This window comes from Halichoeres trimaculatus, unplaced genomic scaffold (genome assembly GCF_033239565.1).
Source record: "Halichoeres trimaculatus isolate MK-OKI-2021-1 unplaced genomic scaffold, fHalTri1.1 fHalTri1_scaffold_2, whole genome shotgun sequence".
Classification (NCBI taxonomy): domain Eukaryota; kingdom Metazoa; phylum Chordata; class Actinopteri; order Labriformes; family Labridae; genus Halichoeres; species Halichoeres trimaculatus.
Genome location: NW_027437180.1, coordinates 27,128,167 through 27,150,824, shown reverse-complemented (window position 1 = coordinate 27,150,824; position 22,658 = coordinate 27,128,167). Strand labels below are relative to the sequence as shown.

The 22,658-nt window shown below is 38.1% G+C and overlaps 2 protein-coding genes across 3 annotated transcripts; one reads left to right on the top strand and one right to left on the bottom strand.

Moving 5' to 3' along the window:
- Positions 1-955: 955 nt before the first annotated feature.
- snapc3 (small nuclear RNA activating complex, polypeptide 3) lies at positions 956-7,422 on the top strand. Its single transcript, XM_074697168.1, has 9 exons — positions 956-1,208; positions 2,428-2,511; positions 2,622-2,700; positions 2,792-2,896; positions 3,006-3,155; positions 3,287-3,369; positions 6,013-6,171; positions 6,935-7,042; positions 7,130-7,422. The coding sequence occupies exons 1-9, from the start codon at positions 976-978 to the stop codon at positions 7,275-7,277; spliced, it is 1,149 nt and encodes a 382-aa protein (XP_074553269.1). The 5' UTR covers positions 956-975; the 3' UTR covers positions 7,278-7,422.
- A 1,185-nt stretch (positions 7,423-8,607) lies between these two features.
- Positions 8,608-20,964, bottom strand: psip1a (PC4 and SFRS1 interacting protein 1a). 2 transcript variants are annotated; one of them, XM_074663948.1, is made up of 17 exons: positions 20,648-20,964; positions 20,206-20,288; positions 19,964-20,040; positions 19,485-19,623; positions 19,020-19,109; positions 18,609-18,704; positions 17,458-17,517; positions 17,299-17,359; positions 16,758-16,851; positions 16,224-16,404; positions 16,043-16,122; positions 15,726-15,781; positions 15,433-15,503; positions 14,776-14,877; positions 14,094-14,295; positions 10,455-10,551; positions 8,608-9,194 (listed from the first exon to the last, which is right to left on the bottom strand). In XM_074663948.1, exons 2-17 carry the CDS (start codon positions 20,275-20,277, stop codon positions 9,164-9,166), a joined length of 1,509 nt encoding a protein of 502 aa, XP_074520049.1. In that variant the 5' UTR covers positions 20,278-20,288; positions 20,648-20,964; the 3' UTR covers positions 8,608-9,163. The 2 variants fall into 2 exon arrangements, with proteins under 2 accessions (XP_074520049.1, XP_074520057.1); XM_074663956.1 differs by lacking the exon at positions 18,609-18,704 and having other exon boundaries at positions 20,648-20,961.
- Positions 20,965-22,658: the final 1,694 nt, after the last annotated feature.

Sequence of the window (22,658 nt, the reverse complement as noted above, 5' to 3'; positions counted from 1 at the left end):
TGATATTTTTCTTCACAGTCGAGTACAGTCTAGTTGACATTTCATTGAAATCAAGTCACGTGTACCATTTAATAACACAAGAATGAAGGGAGAAAGTATTTAGCTACAGTTCTGAAACTATTTTTACATTTTTCAATGAAATCGTTGATATTATATTGGCTGCCACTTCTGTAAAGTATAGTGTTCATCTGAAATCTTTGTATAAAATAGAGTCAAGCATTGTACACGTGCATCAGAACTGTGGCTTTTTTGTCTTGAGGTGTGAAGCAGAAATGAAAAGCATCATTATCAAAACACCACTGTGACTTCTAAAGTAAGTTCCTTCAAGCAAAGTCACGCCAAACTGGTAATTGCAAAACTTAAGTGTGACAGCACAGGGGCAGACTTTCTTTTTTTAATTTGTCTCTTCTTTTTATTCAATTTTCCACCACCAACATCAGCACAGGGGGAAGCCAGGGAGCACTGGTTCTAAACGCTTGGCTGTTAGTTCAGCTCTTTTTTGAAGTTTATCAGTAAATATGACTGACAAATCTTCCAGTAGTTCTCCTGAAATTACTTGGACATAAGATAATAATACTTTTTACCACCAAACTTGTGTGCCTCGTCGAAGTATGAAAATAGCCCAAATAAGAGTTTTATTGTTAGGTTGTTTGTGGTTTCATTGCTGCCTTGCAAAGGTTAAAGTAAAACAAGTTAAAACTGTAGACAATAGGCTACATCAAGTGAGGTATTATTAGAAGTAGTATTATTCATTTTTTAGATTTATTTAAAGATAACAGTGGCAGCATTGTACTGTTTGAGTTTGTTTATACTTAATATTTAAATAAATGTAATTTTAATTATTTTTTTTCTTAGTTCAGCATAGCCTATAACTCCGGAAAATAAAGAGAGACAGGTTTCTGTACAATTTAAATAACATTCCATAAAACTACATAACCCATAAACCACTGCGGGTGACGTTGTTCTCAAGGAAGCATGGCGGCGTCTAAAACATCGAAAGAGGCTCCCTCTAACATCCCAGATTATGAATACACAGACGTTAACACCAAACCTTTTCATATTGGCTCTTTTAGAAGCGAGTGGCTGAAGAGACTGAAGCCGAGCGACTTCTCTTTCCAGCGGCAGGACGAGGAGACGTTTGACGCTAACTTTGCCAGAGAGATGGGGGTCGATGCTGAGACCATGGCTGAAGTCAAATCCATCTGCAGGTACACCAACGTAGTCCGAACGTGTATTACAAACTGAAGCCATGGCTGCCAGTTTGACAGTTTTGAAACAGCGTATATGAGCAGTGTTACATGAAAACCATAAGTCTTGTTTGTAACATAAGTTTACTGAAGGGCTCGACACAAAAACAAGTTCAGTTGACAACGGATCAACTTAACTTGCAGAGTTTGGTTAATTTGTAATAGATTTGTGCCAGGAATGCAAAGAATCATGTTTTGTTTGTCCTGTTTTTATGCCTGTTTCCCAAGACATACTGCCCTTGAAATCACTAAACCAAAATAAAGACAGTTTGATGGTGGCTGAACAGTTTAACTATTCAACTATCAACCCCTGTTGTGAAACTTAAAGCTGGCCCTTATTTGTGGTGCACCAAGAGAGGCACGTTTAGCATTTTTTGTTGTTAATTTTACAAAAGGTGTCCCAGCTTTAACACTGACATAGATAAGAATGGCTGGGTTATGCGTGCACTACACAAATTGGCATCATTCACCCAAGTGGCAAGGTAAGCTCCAACACTAAATATGAAGCTAACATAAGGTGGCATTTTACTGCCAAATTCTTAGGCCTAGGTAAGATCCACATGCACAGATCCAGAGGGGCTGGGCATACAAGTAGTAAAGCCACAAGCAACAGGAACCATTGGGAATCTGAAAGAGCACATGGATCCAGCTATTATTGTATCCCTAAATATTATTGGTGACAGTGTTTTTTATGATGGGCAGTCGCAACTGATGAGGAGGCATCCCAAAGCAGAAGAGCCATGAAATGCACAATTTATTGTGTGTTAAAACTGCAGTTTATGAAGCGTTAGCTTGGGGTCGGCAGTAGAAACCCCAGAAACCACATACACAACAGCATATTAATAATACAATTTAACTCATTTCTCCCTTGGTGCACACTGTTGAGGGGGTGATAAGTCCTTATATATTCAGATATTGAACCTGATTTGCCTAATTAAGTGCATAGCTGACTTTGACTGATGTGGCATACTGTCACTGTAAGTCAAGAAGCTAAACAATCATTTAAAATAGATTGTCTGGAAAAATAAAGAAATATGGATTGAAAAACTTCCGCTTCTCCCTTAACTCTTCTGCAAGGTTTCGGTTAAAACAGCCAACTTTTCTGCACATGAATCAGACATATTTTCACTATATTTCCATCCACTTGCATGACGTCATATTCTCTTTCTCCTTTTCCTAGTCTTGACTCACTGCGTTGTCATCCTGAGGATCAGGAGCCTGACACAGCTGTTGTACCTGAGGATCCATCACTGAACACACTAATGTACGACTCTTTGTTAATTTATTTTTAAATGAGATGTCATCTTTCATTTTGTGTCTTGAATTAAGTTTATAACAGGGTTAGAGTTAATGCTGTGTAATATTTCTGAACAGCGAAAGAAAAAAGAGGCAAGATTACAGAGCCACCCTAAAAGCAGGCAAGAACAGACATGACCTCTACGCAGATGAAATGGTGGGTGTCCTGAAGAATTTCTGAAACATTAGACAGAAGTCACCATGGAGATGTCTCAGTTTGAAGCTTGCTTTGTTTGTGTCATTTCCAGGAGCGTCTTGCTATCGGAAGAAAACCAGAAACAAAGACTGACATGATCACTGAAGGAGAAGTCATTCTAACAATTAATGTTTACTACCCAGCCGTTTTTGAGAAAGTGCGTTTTCACTATTCCAAAGGTTTCCAGAAACCCTCCAGAAGTAATCACTTTCTTCCAGAATTAATTTTCTTTCATACTTACACTTTTTTCTTGTACCCCTTTTCAGTTTCAGTACGTCCGGCCCCACATAACTCTGCTGATGACCAGCTCTCACACCCTGGCGGAGCTCAGGGATGCTATCTGCTGTGTCAGCGACTTGCAAGTGTGCGGCGAGTTCAGCAACACGCCGGACATTGTTCCAGATTTCATCAGCAGAGTAAGCTCTCATAGTTTTCAACTGGAAATATAAACATGCAATCTAACACTTTTGTAAGGTTAGATTGTGTTAGTATCTTTAAGACCAAAGCATTAAACCTAAAGATAACACTTTGACATTTTCTGTTTCAGGATCATTTCAAGTCAGCTTTCTTTTTCTTTGAGGGAGTTTTCTACAATGACATGCGATATCCAGAGTGCCAGGACATCAGCATGTAAGTCTTCCTGGTCATTTAGTTTAGTGAAAAATACACTCTCCTTTACTGAAAGTACAGCTGATCTTACTTTGATTTGATTCGTACACAAAGTTATAGAAAAATAAGCTATAGAAAAATACATTATTTTTCTTTTACATTGAAAATGTAAATATTTTCTATTCTGAATGGTTCTGTTAACTTGTGTGGTTGAAACACCTAGATTTTATTTCAGGAGATCATTTATTTAATTTTAGCAGTTTCCAGTTGAATTTTTTTCAATATAATATTCTTTTTGAAAATTAAAGCAGTGCGTATATGTGGTGTTATTTAAACATTTATCTTTTTCCAGTACAACCCATATGCTTGACAGAGAAATACCTGAAATGAATATATATTTAAACTTTTTTATTCTCTTTCTTTATTTCTTTTTATTTATGATCTATATAGAGAAACCAGTGCATGTGAATGAACACGATGCCTTTAAGCTTATCCATTCATTGGGACGTTAATGTATGGACCTTTTTCACTACCACTGTGTAACTAGACTGTCTCTTAAAGCTTCTGCTTATGGGCAGGCCATATATTTTCATACACTAGCCGAACAACCACAATCACACCAATCACACAGTGCTGCCTATGAACTCTGTGAGGGTTCACAAGTTGTAGAGGATCTTCCACAGAGAACATACCCATGTAGGGATTTGCTTTCCTTTCTGTAAATGTGATTTTTTTTTAAATGGCCCAGTCAGAGAATCTTTTAGTCATTAGGTAACATGTTATCATACTATTAAGTCAAGTTAGAGTTGCATTGTGAATGAACTCAGATTGAAGGAATACATCCACAAATGTAAATGCACTGCAAAGCCCTAATATCCCAACAACAAGGTTATATCCTCAAATTCTGAGGAGTGTTCTGAATTTAAATGATTTTAATGCCAATTTTCAAAGAAAAGGTATCATAATGCCACTTATGCTCTGGTTATCTGAACAAACAGTGTTCTTGTGTTCTGGTCCCCTGGCAAGCTTTGTTCATGGGCAGTGAGGCCCAGACTTGCTTAAACCAAACCTCTGTTTAAGTCCAGGATGTCAAGGGTCAGAGTTCTCGCCCTGGCTAGCACTGACCCCCTGAGGTTGGAGGCATTATTAATTCTAAATGAACAATGAATCTTTTGATTGCCCTTTGCTTTTGTCAGAGGGATAAGTATTGAATTGAGTCTATTTTATAATCAGATAGTTGCTCCTCACTTTAAAAGCTAAAATTGTTTTCCTGTAAAACTTTTTCTCAGAATTCTCGCCTGTTTAGAAAAACAGGAGCAGAATTATTGTTTTTGTGAAAACCTTTCTCAGAATATGAGATTGTAATCTTTAAATATTTAAACAGGATTTCCTATGTGATATTCTCCTCGGATCTGAGAACCAAGCTTTACCATTGTGGAAGATGATGTAACTTCCTGTTACCTTCTAACTTTAAATAGACGTAAACCACAGTGGATTCTGTTTAAGTCTGGCTTAAACCTGGAGTTACCCCGAAATCCTGCGTCATTCCACAGACTCTGTGAAGCACTTCTTTTTTCAGTCACCACTGAAAAAACAGTAAACACTTCCTTGAGTTAACTGTTGTGTTTTGTTTCAACACCAAAGACAAATTATTAATGTTTGAGTGAACAAAGACGTCTCAGTTTGAGAGGATTTTTACTGACTCCTTGTGAGCCCTGCTCAGGTCACCATCAGGATATCATTCACCAAAATTAACCATGCTCCTAATCAGACCAAACAGTGGTTAAAAGTTTTCACAGAACATTGTGCTCAAAGCCTCTCACACTCTGAAAAACAGTTTCTGGGAAAGGGTCTGCCACTGTCTGCTTACTCAATGAAATGATCAATATAAAGAGGCGGTTGAGGCGGTCAAGAGGCAACCAATAAATAATCTGAAGAATAAAGCCATTCAGGTTGCCATTTTCTGGAGGTTGACTTGCCTACAATGACAGGGTGTCCGCAGGGTCTTTAAAAGTATCAAGAGTTGATAAATCTATTGTGGGAAAATTAAGGCCCTTAAAAAGTATTGAAAAGTCTTAATTATGGTTTTCAGAGGTATTTAATTCCCTTCGTTTTCAAGCTTTGACACCAAAAGTATCCATGAATATTTCTTTTCCTCCTTGCAATCGTCCCGATTGTGCCGTTAAGCATTCAGCCAGTGAAGTTGTCAGCTCTTGGAGCTTTGCAAAATGGACATGCAGGATTTCACACAATGAACCATGCAGGTCCATCTAGATCGCCTCAGAGCCACCTGCTTACTCGTCATCAATGACGTGCCAATGGTGGACACAAGAAGCTGATAGAAAGCAAATCACACAGTCTCAGGCACATTTCCTAAATTTTGATGATGATGAAATGAATTATTGTTTTTTCAGCTTGTTGGCCTTGAAAAATTGCTGTTACTTGTATGGGAACAAGAATGGGAGTGTCAATAAACCTGCCTGTAGTTTAATTTATTCTTTCAAGCTGTATTCCTTCACAGCTTACCTCATTTCTATTTAAATTTAAACCACAGCTGCTAAAGATGGGTTGCTACCAAAAGCTTAAAATTGCGATGAGGTCCTAAAATGTTTGAAAGTTTTTTTCAAAAAGTCTTACTGTAATGTCTTTGTGTCTATAATACAGGACTACTATCGAATGGGCAAAAACCCGAAACTTCCCGTCTTACAGCCAGGCCAAGATGGAAGACACCAGATTTGCAGATCTGACTGTAAAAGTGGGCTTCCCGTACCTGTACTGTCATCAGGGAGACTGTGAGCATCTCATCATCATCACAGACGTCAGGTTAGTGCTTCTACTGACAGGTAGCAGGACAATTCCGCTATTCAGCTTCTTCTCGAACAAAGCTTAGTATTGCCCACACAGATGATTCCTTGATAGACTGCACGAGTATTCACCAACCATTTTTTACACATTTATTTGTTATTATCTATATAAAACCGCCATCTGCAATGACTAACCTGGACAATCCCTTGTTGCCTTCTTCCTTATGTATTTGATTACCAGATGTTAAAGAAAGAAATCTCTCAGTATGCCCCTCCTGTTGGCACACTGATTGAAGTTGTATAGTTTAATAGTACAAAATAGTACAAAAATATTAATCTGTTACTGTATTAGAATTGGGATATCGCAAAATGCTACATTAAGTTTGTCCCACATTCAGATCCCCTATGGTAAGGTAACATCGAAAAAAAATCCCTACACAGCATGTTGAGTCAATTTAAAAAAGATGCTTTCTTTACATCCATACTGACCTGATTGAATAATCAGTTGGTGACATAACAAAATAAAAAAAAAGAAGTTAGTTGTAAAGATACCAAGATCCTCTTTGGCGGCAGGCTCTGACCACTCTCACATGGCGAGTGCTTGGTTTCATTGCATTTGTAACTAGAGGTAAATGCGCAATTGTCAGTCCACCCATGAGCTGTCTTTTACTGTAACCTCTCATAAAAGCCTCTCTTATCACCAGAGATGTGAAAGCTATCTGTGTTATAGTCAGCCTACTTAGAATTGTCCCTGTATTCTCGCTCTGTACATATTTTTACAGACTGATGCATGCGAACGACTGCCTAGACAAGAAGCTGTATCCTCTGCTTACTCATAAGCACAGGGTGGTCACGAAGAAGTGTGCGGTTTGCCACGTCTATATTGGAAGGTGTGTTGGAAACAGAAAAAGCCTTAATGGTTTTGGGTTTTCAAAATCATGAAATACAGTTTTAAAATCCTATTTCTTTTGTTTCAGATGGGTTACTACTAATGACAAGTTAGCTCCAAGTGACCCGTGCCTTTTCTGCGACAAGTGCTTCAGAATGCTGCACTACGATGCTCAGGGCAACAAGCTGGGAGATTTTCAGGCTTACCCCTATGTGGACCCTGGTGCCTTCAATTAACCCCTTCTGTGGGTGCTCAGTTTAAATATTTATTGCTGTATAATACAGTAAAATGTTACATATTTCAGAAAGAAACATTTGGAAAATCTGTATTTTCTTTTAAAAAGAAACTTAAAATGAAGTTTGGTATGTTTTTTTTAGGTTAAAATAAAGTTTGATTTACCAGTCTCTTTTATCTGACCTTTGAGTTGCTTGATGTGAATGCAAGTTTGCATTGTTTAATTTTTAATGTATCAGAGGCTCCATTAAAGCTATCTTTTTGTGCATTTCCTTGTAAGTACTTACAGTCAGAGCTCATTGAGTTTAGTTTCAAAGACCAAAGATTTTGAGAAGTAAACTAACAGATATTCATAAAATCTACTTCCCTGAGACAGATTCATGTGAAAAAACGTGTGTTTCTATTTGATTATTAACGCAACCTGGATAGAACAAAGAACAGAGAATCCCGAACAGAGCAGCATGTTTGGCTGCACATGTTAGAATGATGGATGCTGGGCTGACGTGGGGCAGGGTGGATGAGAGACTTGCATGAAACCTTGTCTAGTGATTAAGAAACATTTGCAACCTCTGCTGGGAGAAATACCATGAAATGCCAGATATCTCCTGAAAGCATTTCTTACTGTATGCTCTGATTATCATGCAAAGTACAAAAAGGAGTCTGTATTCACCAAGACTCAATAAGATCAGTCAAAATGAAGCATTTATATCCCAGAAAACCCATTTTAAAGAGGAGGTGTGTTACTTTACACATGAATACAAAGTAACACTGGCTGTACGTACTAAAAATCTTCCAATTTTCAAACCACCACAGAATCATCGGTAGGTGAAATCCCCAAATCTGTCCATCTAAACTGCTTACTACAGTCTGTTCTATAAATAGCACAGGATCTACACAAAACCATCATTGCTGAAAGGATGAGGTCCTTATATAAGGATTACCAAGATGGTTCATGACACATTGAAGGACTGGGCCTCAAACTCTCAGGTCTGTCCCTAACAGGCCTCTAGAGGGCCGGCCAATCAGATGGAAGGGGATTGTAGCACAGGTAGCTAAAGAAAGTATTTTAGACAGAGGCTGAAATAAGGCTGTACTAAAAGACCAGTGGGGGAAAGTATAGATTGTTTTAACCTAAAACCATGTTGTTCAATTACAGTGTTACCACAGGGAAAGTTGAAAGCTTGAAAAATACACAACACCCCCCTTTTTTAACTTAGCAGAGACTAGCAGCATGATATTTGAGATACAACGTGTAACCCCTTTATTCTGTGTGGTGAAAAAAAGATTTAGGCAATGGTTAAAATACTAATCATACTACTTTATTACAAGATGGTAGACACAGACAGGAACAAAAATACTCTTATATACATCTATGTTAAAAACTAAAACCTTTAAAAACAGATGTGTGAAAAGTGAAAAGTTCACCTTTGGCAAACTTAAAATGTTAACGGTAGCGGTGCGTCCAACTTACTACACTCCTGTCCTTTAAATTATCAGCTGATTTTGTTAAATCAAAACCATCTACTGCTAATGGAAAATGGCCACAAGGAGCTAACCGTGAGCATGCTCAGTAAGATTTCACTGCACAGATTCCTACTCTCTACACAGTTATTACTCAGTTTCCACAATGGAGAAATATGAGCAACTTAAGGTGTCTGAAAGGTTAATACAAGGTAAGTAAAAAAATAAAATATGTCAGTCAGTCTTTATCGAGAGTTTGGATAAACTAAAACCTTTGAGCAGCAACATCATCTGAAACAGGTTTGATGGAATTAACTGATCAGTCATGACCTGGGAGACTGAGCCAGACAGGAGGTTCCAGTTTGGACTTGAGTTGTAAAAATAGAGCAGCATGTGACTTCAGTACTTTTTTAGGCGTTGTGAAGACTCAAGTGGACTCCTCCTGAACCTTTGGGGCACTGCGGAAAGGATTAAAATACATCATGATCATTCAAAAATTAACACACATATCAATGAGCTGTTTTACTGGTAGTTAACACAAGGTTAATGCATTTTCCAAGTCCAAATGCTGTAATTAGTTTCTAGTCAAGGTGAACATATTTCATTCCACAGCATCAAAACTGTCCCCACTATTTGCTGTTGGATAAAACTTGCTCAGACTGTAATAATCAGGTGATGACTTAACCATGTATTAAAGAGCACACATGACTAGAACCTGTGGCATCATCTTACTGCTACAGACCCCTCCCCTTCCTGTGTCTTACATCTTTACTCTGCTGTCATAATCCATAATCCCATTCACACATGCTCTGCAACCCTGAAATTATCTTGACATTAGCCCCAGGAGCTGAATTTGAAAACTCAAATGTCCGATTGGACCCTGTCAGAATCTGCCATGTCCGCTCTGGTGAACACAGCCGGTCATTGTCTGAGGAATTCCATGTGAGTAAATGGGTGTGTTAATGACGTAGCAAAGAGCCCAGCTGCTTCTTGCCCTTTTCCACTTGCATGTTTAATACTATTCATTCTCTGGTTGATATCAATGATATGAATTTGGTTGTGTTTTTTTTGCAAGTTCCTTCCTTCTATTACATGTTTGATCACCTTTCCCCAAACCATTGCAGTTGATGAGAGGGTGTTGGGTATGCAAAATGGACATTTCGTAGCTACATATATGAAAAGACAACTCCATAGGATGATGGAGTCTTGACCTGACTCTTAAACGAAAAAGGAGCTTTGGCAAAATGACAAAGAAAATGTAACCAAAACAAAAAGTACCCTAATTTCAAAGATTGCAATCTTGAGCAGGATCCTCGGGGCATGCACTTACATAAAGCTTATATAATATATTTAAAACACGTCTGTCATATAGGGCTTGAAGGGAATTCTTAGAAAAATGAGTTTATACAGTTTTTGGAGCTAATTTAATAGGTCATAAAGCAAAGGTCAGTGTCTGTTATAAAATGGGTTCAAAGAACTATAGTAGTCACACCATCACTGTTTTTTTCTACACAATTGAAACCTATAACAAAAATCAAGGTGTTTTCCTTCTTCAGACTTTCTTTTAGGTCTTGATTCTTTAGTTTAACCCAAGATTGCTTAATTCAGTGTTTATGCAAGATAAGAATCAAAAGTGACTTTAAACCAGTGCTTCGGGGTAAGCTGAGTCAATTAGTGGAAGCTCACTCACAGTTGTCAACATGTGTTGGGTATAATACCTGTGATTTTCTCCAACTGAGGCGTCCTCAAGAGCCCTCTCCTTTTCCATCTCCTGCTTCTTCTCATCAGGGCTTGTATCACCGTTTGTCATCTTGTCTTTAGGCGTTGCAAAGAAAGAAACACACAAAGGCTCAGTCAGAAGGAGCATCACTACACAACCTAGAACCACCGCAGAGAGGGGAGCTCATAGGAGCATGTGATGGCACATGCTGAGCTGCAGACCTTAGTGAAAAATAGGATTTTCCATCCATTTGGCATGCCTTGCTGTAGAAAGAGACCTTTTCACAGAGACACTCCTTTCGGTGGGAGTACAGTATGTACACCATAAAGTGAATGAATAGAGCGAGGATGTGGCAGCAGAAGACCTGATTATGGTCAGTGTTGGTACTGAGAAAGTTAACCACACAGATCCTATGATGCGCTCCAGGAAAGATGAGAAGAAGCTGACTGGGAGTACAAAGCTTGAAAGTATCTGCTCTAAGGTTGGTTACGCATACGTGACTGAGCTGAAATTGATTTGTGAATAATCAACAGACCGGTCATACGATCCAACATCGTCACTGGATCCTGTCAACTCACATTATGAAAAGATGACAAACAAAAAGCAGCCTTTAGGTAAGAATCCTGACTTGAACATTTAAAGGGAATAGACTTCAACTTGGGCTCAGCAATTACAAAGATCAATTTATTAATCAGTATTATAAATGGATTATTACAATCACAGTTCTTCAAATGGTAGCTGTAATTTAATAATTCTTCGATACTTTGGTCAATGAACTTCTAAAAAAAAAAACTTTACTCTTTTACAGGAAGGAATGCACCAATCTGATCCTGGTACCTGGTATCGGCGCCGATCCAGCCTCTTAAAGCTGGATCAGGTATTGGTGGGAAAGGATCACTAAGGCTACACTATGATTTAGTCTACAAGGTATAAAATTTTACAGTCAGTCATTTCTGTTAATTCTGAAGCAGTTTTTTTTTACCAAACGACTGTTAAACATTTAAATACTTATTTGCACGTTTTTGTCTTATACTCAAAACATTACCAGTCTTATCCCACAGTAGAACATGCAGGTTATTATTCAACACATGCATTGGATCAGGATTGGTATCGGTTGATATCCAAAGCCCAGGTATTGGTATTGGGACCAGAAAAGCTGGATCTGTGCATCCCTAATTACAGGTGAGTTACTCTGTGGCTAAGCTAAAGAGAAACAGATCAATAATTCTAAAAGTGTGCTGTCATTGTTGAAACACACAGATACTTTGGTAGATAATCAAAGAGATTATTAGGTTTACAGGCTGACATGTCTTCTGTTTAAACAGCCATGAAGACCACTTCTCAGTCTTTTTTCTTTGATAAAATTTTCATACCAAACATCTTTTGTTGATGCAAAGTTCCCTGAAGTATGCTCAGGTTGGCAAAAATGTGAAATAAAAGTTTATGAATTAAAAAAAGATTTTTTAGTTTTAGAAATATTTGGGGGGGTTTTTTCTTTCAAAATTGTGTAAATGATTTTGTGTTTTAACCATCGGGTATTATCTGTTAAACAAAATTAGAATTAAAACAATTTCTGATTTCTCAACACAAGTATCATTTAACGCATCTAAACTTAGCAGAAAAGTGAGGCCATATGTGTTTGGTGGATCACTTCTTCTTTGTTGCAGTGCTAATCCTGTAGGTAAACCTGTTAATTTCCTTTTTAAATGGCGCTGCATTTGTAGGATGAGCATCAGAGCACTGATTAAATTTGCTAAATCTCCCAAAACCAAACAGCTTATTCTGCTATGGCTTTTGACATTAACCTGGGGCTTACAGTGTTTTAATGGTTGACTGCTAACCCCAGTACACCCCATAGTAAGACCTACAGTCCCATGATGTCAACAGCCCAACAATCTGACCACTTTGAAGACGTGTAGTCCATGTGAAGATGACGTAAGAAGAAGAGCTGACGGCAGAAGGCTGACTTTGGTCTCTTTTAACTTGACCGTCTAACATTCTTTCAAGATAAATCAACCATGAACAGCAAATCATATGGAAAATCCCCACTCTGTGATGACATCATGAGCTACAACCATGACAGCTTTTAATGATGCTATTATCTCTAAATCATGCAGTGGAAATGGCCAATATTTTATTGTTTTGAAATACTTGGAGCAAAAATGCCTGGGACATGTGCTAAATTCTCACAGCATTTAAGGTTAGACTACAGCTCCAGTGTCTGCCATTACTACAAAATAAAACCAATAAACTGTTTTCAGCAGAAAAAAGGGCAGGTTTGTTTTCTCCCTGATAAGCGTTGTCAGCTGGCATGGTGTTGTTATACAGACTTCATGCTATAAACTGTCGACCTAGACAGGAAAACAGAGATTTTTTTTTTGTTAAAGATACAACTAATTTTCAGTTTTTGGTCGTATAATTATTTTGGTTAAGTAACGCTCTTTTTTAGAGCAGTCTTTAAACAGCAGGACTGGTACGATACACTATTCTTGTGATTCAACTCTTTTACGATTTTAATTGCGATTCTTCAATATTTACGATTTTTGTGATTTCTAGTTTGCTTTTTAACACCAATCCACGTGAAAAAGTGAAATGATGATGATAATGTCGACAGACAGTATCAGGAGCCATATTTTCCCATAAAATGCACATCACCTGAGTCAGAGAGAAACATTTCACCCTCTGCTGAAATGAAGAATCTGAATTTAAAAAAATTGATGTTTTGACAAAGAACCCTGATTTTGATATTGTCTAACAAAATATCTATATATATATATATATATATATATATATATATATCGATTTTATTTTTTTTCTCCCACCCCAATTGAACTGTGGCATTTCAAGACTCCCTATTTTCCTAAAAATCTGTCAATGTCTACATCTACAGCTTATTGTGTCTGTCAGCTTCTCTTTCCTTGCATTACCTATGTTGTTTAATCTTCTCTCTAAATCAAGAGGTGACCTCTTGTGAAAATATGACGCCTAATATGCAGAGGTGCTAAAAACTACAGTTTTTCAACAGTCTGCTCTAGATCAGAAGAGCAGAAATGAACAGAACAGAACAGAACAGAACAGAAATACTGGAAACCACATACGCCAATGAAGAAAGCAGATTTTAACAACAAAACAAACAAAATATGCAAGTCATCTTGCTCGGCTTGAAGTGAGGTCGTCACAAACATTTTTTTTTATATATATATTTTTTTTTTATTTAGCTGATTGAGTAGACTATATAGTTCAATACATCTAATTCACTTTATAGTGAGTAGTGAGTAGGGAATGGGTGAATGATTTCGGACACAGCCTTTGTCAGCTGGCGTGGTGTTATCATAGAGACTTAGGCGTGCCGTAAATCAATTCGGTCCTGCTCAACCCAAACAGGAAGCTACAAAGTAGCATTTTGAAATAACCTATATTGGCAATGATAATGTCATTTTAATGTGTGGAGTGCGATCCAGCATACATCTAGAAGGGAGACATTTTCAAGATCACTTTGAAACTTCTCACACCCGCTTTAAAGAGGCCAAGAAATTAAGACATCAGACTGGCACACTACCAATATCAATATCAGAATGATTCTGTGGCAACTTAAGATAAAACATTCAATGTGCTATGTCATAATCATTAACAGTACCTGGGTTGTTTTCCTTGGCTTGCTCGACTTTCTTCAGCGCTCCTCTCTTGGCCTCCTCATGCTGCCGCTGTTCAGCTAAGGACTTGTTGAGGACCTGGCTGAGCACACAGTCACCCTCTCCAACCAGGAACATGCTCTTAAACTTGTTATACAGCATGGTGGCTTTGTCCATGATGTCCTGGCTGGCTTTAAACCTGCGTATCTAAAGCACGCAGGGAAACTAGCGTCACATACTATTGATTATTACACATACAACACATTCTGGGGTGGTTTCATCACTTTTTTTTTTTTACTTGTCCAAGGTTGGCATCCCTAGGCCAGCTCTGATCTATAATCCCCCTACAAGCTCTGGATCTACCCTGGGTCTCTTTTTCCTCTCTCTTCTAAGCTAGGATGCTTCAGCGGGGGTCTCCAACCTCTGGGCTGCGGACTGGTACTGGACTGCAAGATTCAATGAAGTATTTATTTCGCTCTCTTTTTGACAATCAGTCTTCAGGGTTTACTATTTTCAAAAAGGACTAGATTTTCTTCCAAAAGCTGCAGGGAGGTGCCTGGGAGGCACTCTAATTAAATACACAAACCATATTAACTGTCTCCTTTTAAAGCAACGTGACTTTAGAACAAGTAGTTTTATTGTTCGTTTAGCTAAGCCATACTTTACGTTTAATTAGAAAGAGTTTACCTTTTTGAGCGTGGCGATAAGTTCACTGTTTTTCTGCAGGTGCTGAGTTGTGACTTGAAGGGCGCCAATCTCATCCAAGGCATCCAAGCACTTCTTTACATCCTAAATGAGAGAGCATCAGGAGACACAGAACAGCATCAGAGCAGAGAAAGCTTGATTCCTGGAAGAACTTTGGTCACAGTGGTTCCATTTTGCCAGTTACGGCATTGTTTGATTAATGATTATCAGGCAGTATCACTTGAATAAGCAAAAAGAAAGGACTGCAGTTAAAGTTAGGGAGTCAGATATCCAGCAGTGCTGAAGCAAGGGGATTGATGACCTTGTGTCTTTGCCAGTACGTTTTGTTATAAAGTGAGTGTCTGATTTTTGAGGATCACAAAATAGATGTTGCTAAGACTATTTGTATCTTGTTATAACTACTTTTTATTTTTGGCTCTGAGTAGAAGGAGGAAAATACCCTACATGTTAAAAAGGTGTGCATGTGTGTAACAGATTGCTCTTGGGTGTGGGATATCTGAAATGTTGTCATGTTTGGCCTTGTAAGTTCAGGCCATGAAGGAAGAAAATGAATTGATTTGCAGAACTGTTAATGGAGGTGATAAAGTTTAGCGTATCGTTTGATTTGTTGGTGAATAGACTGTGGTTCGTAGAACTTACAGGGTTGTCAATTTTCAGTGAAATCTTGATTTCACTGTGAAGTCTCTGGAGTTTGGAGTCTGTTGATATCTCTGGGAAAAGAAAAAAGCAAATAAAAATAATGTTTATTCAATCAGGTGGGAACTGAAGAATCTCTGTCTGCCTGAAACATCATCTTGTGAGGATCAGAGACACTTCCTCCTCATTCCTGTTGCCGTGAAATCTTATTAATTCTGACAAAAATAAATCGCCAACATCTTTCGATGATCTATTGAATATTCTGAAAAAGCCAAACAAATTTAAAGCTAACTCACCTTTTTTCTTGACTCCTGTCCTCTCCTCATTTTTCTTCCCGTCATCTTTGTTCGTCCTACAAAACAGAAAACACCATGTCACCACACCTACCCCTTTTTCATTCATTTAGTGACTGAATTTCTTTCCATTAAACTTTCAAGCCTGTTCATGAGATAAGTTTTAAAGTAACATTTCCTAGTTCTTTACCCTAAAACATCTACTCGTCTCTCTAAGTTGCATATTTCAAAATCCCCGACTTAACATCACAATAAAAATAAATATTGGCACATTATTTTCTGTTCTGGTAACTTCTTCTGGGTGTTGCAGGTGTGCATACTCTCTCATTTCATCTGCTTTCCTCCGCCGCACATCTTTGTCTGCTTCTGAGTTTTGGTTTTTCTTTCTGCCTTTGTTTTTCTGTAATGGAAAAGAAATAAATGCACCTAATAGTGTTCAAGTCCACATCAAAATCAAACCAGTTCAAATCGAAGAGATATTTGCATGAGGTGAAGACATACCTCTTCATCATCAGAGCCCGAGGAACCTTCATCCTTGGACTGCTTCTTTTTCTTGGCTTCAGGCTCCTTCCCCTCGGCATCCTTTCCTTTGCTCTCCTCTTTCTTCCTCTTCTCCTCCTCTCCGCTCTTTGACTTGTCTTCCGTTGCCCTCTTCCTCTTTCGGTCTGACTCAGTGGTGTCCCTAAAAGTGAGGAGGAAACGGGACCTTGAAGTCAGATAAAAGTCAAGACTACATAGTGCTGGCAAGTGTGAAGATCTCAGAAAAATAAACAAACCATGAAAACACTGATAAACCCTTAAGTCTGGTAAAAATCAAAAAGCACTGAATAGTCGGCTTTTCTAATCACTGTAGCAACTTAAGCATTAACTTCAGCTTTACTTTGGTTTTCACATCAGCTGGGCTTGGAGCATCTCATGTTAAACAAATATCACAAACTTGTGATGAGATTTTCAGAGAAGCAGCATTTTCTTCCTTAAAGTACACATTGATTTCGTGAGTTTGTTGCTGTTGGATGTTAATTTTGTCAAAGTTACATTTCACTTCCTGAGCCTTGCTGTTCCTGCTGCTGGAGCAAAAGCATCTTCTCACTCTTCGGCTTTCTGCCTCGTTTTTTGGGGGCTTCTCCACCTGCTCAAAAATAATCACACACAAAACACAAACACATGAAAAACCCTTATTCAGGGGGAGGAGGACAGCTAATTAATTCTATTTGTGGCACTGTCCCTCTTTACATAAGCTAGATGCAGATTGAGGCAGGAGTCATCCAACTGCATAACAGCAAGAAGTAAAAAGTGACATATTACATACTAGTTTAAAATAGCATCCTGAAAACACAGACACTGCGGAATTTCATGATGAGCTTAACAAACCCAATAAAGCACCTATGGGCGAAACCTGTTACTTGAATGAGAGGGAGCAATACACAAAAGCATGAGTATTTCAGTCGTCCCCTGTAAAGTGGATCTGGAATATGACCTGTTTGAACTAAGCCTGAACCTTCTCCAGCTTATCTTTTTAAAAGGCATAAAACCATAAAGAGTGTTTAGAGACAGCTTCATGGGAAATACTGTTCACCTGAGGGACTAGCAGGACTTGCAGGAGCATCTTCTTTCTCATTGTCTTGGTCAGCTTCACTCTGGAAAACATTTGCAAAATAACATTACATTCATTTCATTTTTCCAATCTAAATTATGAACTTGGTGAAAGTGTACAAGCTACTGAAACATTACCAACCTTCTTCTTCCTTCCTCTCTTGGGTTTAGCTACGTCTGTGGATTCTTTTTGAGTCAAGCCCTAAAATGGAACATCTTCTGTTAATTCAAAAAAAATAAACAATGCTGTTTTGTTGGCTACGCTCTTTTTGAAAACTCAAAAAAAATGTTGATAAAGCCAGGTATGGATATTTACTTTCTATTCACTCAGCCCAACTTGGATGATTTTGGTCCCTTACTCCCTCTTTTTTAAAGTTGAATCTAACCAATAGCACCATCAAGTGGATAACTGTGGGATTACACTGTGTAAGGGGAAAAAATGGTGTCCAATTTCCAGACTCCTAATATTATTTTAATTATAGACAAACACGGACGAATACTAAGTCTGGACTTGAATAGGCAGAAATAACTAGTCTTCTGTCAAACTCATTTTTGAATGCAATTATAATAAAATGATTTATTTTTGTATAGTTTTCAAGATGTTTTTGTAAATAATTCACATTAATAACTTATAAATTGTTTTGCAGCAGTTAACAGTTTTCATTCATTCATTTCATTCACCAGGAAAAAACTAAGTTGAGTAAGTTACCAGATCACAAAAACTGAAATATCTTAGAATTGAAACCAGCATTAAGTAATTTATATATTTTTATATGCTTGTAGTTTGTTTACTGTTTTAGAGAAACCACAGAGACACACTGTCAGAGAAATCCACACAGACTGTAATAAGGACACAGCTTACCTTTCTCCAAAGCACATAGAAAGCCATGCAAAAATAAAATCACATCAAACTAATTGCAAACTCTGGTTTAGTGACAATGTGCAAAGTGAAAGGCAGGAAATAGAAATAGGACACAAGTTGTGAGACGTAAAAAAAAAAAAAAAAACTTAACTTTATGATTCATTTTCCCAAAACAGAAACAACTATACAACCCAAAATCATTGAGTCTCCTTTAAGGGATAGGCAGTTTTCACATCATTGGCCTAAATACAGCAAACCCAGACCAAGTCCTCTCATGAAACCAACAATAACCAGTAGAAGTTTGTGGCAGTCAACAGGAACTCATAGTCAAACAGAAACAAACCACCGATAAGATCACAGAGTGTCACATGCTTTCCCACGTGTATTTAACCTGCATCGTTTAAAGGATCCCAACATGCAAAAGTACGTACATCCTGGTCCTGAGGACCCTGCTCAGTGATCACAGACCCTTCCTCCTCCTTCTCCTCCACATTCTCATTCTCCTGCTCAGCCTCACTTCCTGGAACCTGAATGTACCCAAGACACAGCATTGGACGCAGTGTGGTGGTGGTCAAAAAGTCTTGAAAGGGAAAAAAGTTAGCAACTATTCTTCTGTTGAAGATACTACTCATAGCAAACAACAAGTGTTAAAAACTCAAAGACACAAAAACTTTAACTACTGCTTGCGTGGCAAAGTAAGGACACATGTTCAAGACAGATTAGAAGAAAAGCAGCAAAAGAAGAAAGAAGCTCATGACACAGGGACAAACCAGTAGCATGTCAATGCAGGGAAGCGACTGTGTCTTACTCCTGAATGACAGATGTTTAAAATAGGCGCTTACTTTGGACTTGACACCCTTTTTCTCTGCTTCCTCGTCTCCCTCTGGGCTGCTGTCTGAGTCTTTTTCAGTGAAAGATGCAGGAGGGACCGGCTTTAAATAAAGAAACAAGTATCTGATTCATTTAAAGAAAAAAAAACAGCATCAAAAACACAATCTCTAAGATGCCCTGATGTTTTTCCTCTGTACACTGAGCGATCAGCAGACTGGATAGGAGAAGTAAACAACTGAGTTAAGGTCATCCTCTTTTCTTAAGTTTCTCCAAGCTTATGCACATTTATATATAAACCTCAACTTTTCTTTGTAAGTAAAATAAATAAGAAATACATAAACAGTGAAAAAAGGAAAACTGTCAAATTCACGATGTCAGAATCATTCCACCTCAACTGGAATGATTCTGACATCTGCAGGAGAGAAACTGGGGAAAAAAAAGACGTTTTAGTGGGTATAGTGACAAAGAAATTGTACCTTTGGTGCAGTAAGCTCAACTTTTGGGTTGTTTTCAATCTCCCACAATCCTTCATTGAAGCCTTTCCTCTTGTTAGGCTTGGCATACTTCTCTTTGTTTGGCTGGTATGGAAAGATGTCCTTTGGGCCAAGAAATGCTCTGTGAGAATAAAGTAATGCACAGTAAATGTTCACTGCATTCTTTGTGAAGCATAGAAGAAACAGTCTATGAGCTCAAAACTTCAACTCTGTAGTTGTACACTTATCAACATGAGGACTCTGATATTTTATATTACTATCTTTAAATATACTTGACAACTTTTACATGGATCATTTTTTGTTTAGTACATATTTCAACTAACTTTATTTTACTCAAGGGCGCCAATCTCATCTCAAGTTTTTAAACACAAGTTCTGTTTTTTGACTACTTCACCTGACAAAGTGATTCAACATTTAACCACCAAGCTGTTAGAAAAGATAGTCTACAATTGGTTTCTTACGTTTCATGGGTACCAAAGAAGAAGATAGGGAACTTTATATTGGATGGTTTCACAGCTCCATCAGGGACTTCATCGATCTGGGGTGGAAATTAGAATAAAAACCACTATTTGCAACTGAAATTAAAACAAACTGACAATCAACACCAGTCTTGGACAGGATAGGTGTTATCACTTGCACTTCATTGTAAACTCCATTTAGTTTGAATTATTTATTCTATATTCATTATCAAGGCTAGACTCACTCTTGCAGGCCAATGTGGATAACCCTTCATCTTGGCAAAGATAAGATCACCAGGTTTCCAATCTCGGGCCATGCTGAACGTTGCTGTAAAAATAATGTAAACACGAGCATTAACACTTTTTGCTTTCATACGCTTGCTGACAACCGGCAACAGTCATGATAGTCATTCAAGGCCCCTCCCCCTGTCCCTGCCAACCACCAACACCATGTGGAGTTTGAGTCTTGTTGAAAACATGGCGGTTATCATCAATCGGTTAAAAATAGTACAGCACAGTTCTGAAACACTTGTTCACCTTACAAACACTTGGCAGCCCTTCAAAGCAAAGGTAAGACGCGTGGACAAGACGTGAGCAGAGCAGAACGCTTCATTAACAAACAAACCTGCTAGCTAGCATGTGACTTTTTCATGCTACCAAGCCCACAACAGCTCATACTTTACTGACCTGTAGGTCGTTCAGACGTTTTAGTGAATAGTTTAGTATTTCTTGTATTCTATCGCAGATCAGTTGAAGCACAAATTTTCACCAGGAAAACACAGTCAGATGCACGTTTTCCGCTCCCGCGCAGGACGTCACTGGACTGTACCATTACATGCCACAAGGGGTTGGGCCGTATTTTTTTTATTTTAATTAAACTTGTTGTCTACAAATAGACTGAAAGCGTCATGACAATAAATAAAATCTCCTATTGCCCAGGAAGAAACCTGCATGGATTTTTGTTGTTTCGAGGTTAAATTTTAGTTTATTTATGGTACTGATCAGCTTCCTACTACAAAGATCACCCGGAAAACATTGCACACGTTGGAATTGTCTGGAAAAAAAGTGGGCGTCAACTTCCACGCACGCGCACTGATACCGTTCCGTTCAATCACAAGCAAATATGCTAATTATTCGCCATGGGTTCAGCAATTTCAGCGATGACAATGCTTATCCGAAACAGAACGAGTCATTAATTAACTTAAAACCAAGACGGTAAAAGATTGGGATTTGTTTAGTTTAGTCAGATGTAAATCGCTGATGTTCTTGGTACCTGAAAGTCGGATCAGAGTGTGAGCTCTGTAGCTACTCCTATCCTTACCTGTGCCTGGTGCTGATGCGAGGCTGAGGTTCAGCCTTTCCAAAAGGATGCGAGTTTGTGTTCAACATTTCAGCCCAGGATACATGAATTTCCAGAGTAATTTCTGTGGTTATCTTTAAAACAAAGAGAAAATAAGACTAACTGTCTTTCTTATTTTGATCGACACTTTAACCAGGAATTACTGTTTTAGAAATGACAATTAATGTGTTGATGAGTATTTTCATTATAACATGTTTCACTTATGGATAGGTTCACTCACTTGTTGGCAACACACTGGGCATTTTTTTTCTGTACATGTCTTCAGTCTACCTTCATCTAATTGTCATTTAGTGAACTCTAGTGGTCAAACCTGAACATTACATGACATGGAGGAGGTGTGGATATTGTTTCTGTAGTTTCACCACGTTTAACGTGGAGGTGTGAAACTATAAGTCACAACTATTAACAACATGGAATTTCAATACCCTTTAAAACTAAAATGTATGCTTATTTTGCATTCTAAATATATGAAGGTGACCTTATCAACATGGCCACATGGCTCCCCAGGGATGTGTGTGGTTCAAAAAAAAAAAAAAAAGAAAAGAAGAAGAAGCGATGCACAGAGCTTAAAGTTGCTGTTCTTTGAAATTTCGATTGAGGCTGGCTACAGAGAGATGGGAAACCGCATAGACCCTAAGCTTAACAGAAAAAAAACAGACTTGTACAGCATTGACTGAAACCTGTTTACAGACTGGTTCAAAAAACGTCCCTGATCGTTAAATTCACTACCAGCACACACTAAATAGGGGGTGAATTTATTGCTCTTGCTAGGTCAGACTGAAGAGAATGACGCTTGTTGTAGCCTCACTTAACTTTAATTTACAAAAAGGGCAGTTATTCCTAACTAAAGTGGTAAGAGAATGAGCCAGAGACTCTCAGCTCTGAAACTTACATTAGTGTTTCACATGTACTGCTGCAGAAGCAGCTAATACCTGACCTCCTGACCTCTTGTGACTCTGAGGCTAAAGAATGAACACTGGTACTTTCAGGAATATTGTTTCTGCCTTGCACTGTGTGACTTTGATGTGAATTTACAGTACAATCCGAACAGTAACGTACTATATTTTGGTGTAACAGTATAAAACTGTCATAAAAATGAATTCTGGGAATATTAACACTTACCAATAGACCCAATAGTCAAATACTCCTTATTACAGTAATTTACAGTTCACAGCTGAGGACCCAAGTACACAGCTAATGCAACCAGTGTTGTGGAGCATTTGAAATAAATTTATATTAAAGAAATTTATATTTTCAGTGAACAATCATTTCCAAACTAATGGGTTCTAAGGGTAGCAGATGTCTCTCTTCAGACATCTGTATTTGTGTGTCAGTCCC

Excerpts from the sequence above, each read along its gene's own strand:
- snapc3 (XM_074697168.1), top strand. The coding sequence starts at position 976 with ATGGCGGCGTCTAAAACATCGAAAGAGGCTCCCTCTAACATCCCAGAT. Across the intron at positions 3,370-6,012 it reads GAGTGCCAGGACATCAGCAT|GACTACTATCGAATGGGCAA; the intron begins GTAAGTCTTCCT and ends TCTATAATACAG. Across the intron at positions 6,172-6,934 it reads ATCATCATCACAGACGTCAG|ACTGATGCATGCGAACGACT; the intron begins GTTAGTGCTTCT and ends ATATTTTTACAG.
- psip1a (XM_074663948.1), bottom strand. The coding sequence starts at position 20,277 with ATGGCCCGAGATTGGAAACCTGGTGATCTTATCTTTGCCAAGATGAAG. Across the intron at positions 19,624-19,963 it reads TTCTTTGGTACCCATGAAAC|AGCATTTCTTGGCCCAAAGG; the intron begins GTAAGAAACCAA and ends TTATTCTCACAG. Across the intron at positions 19,110-19,484 it reads TTGAGCTTACTGCACCAAAG|CCGGTCCCTCCTGCATCTTT; the intron begins GTACAATTTCTT and ends CTTTATTTAAAG.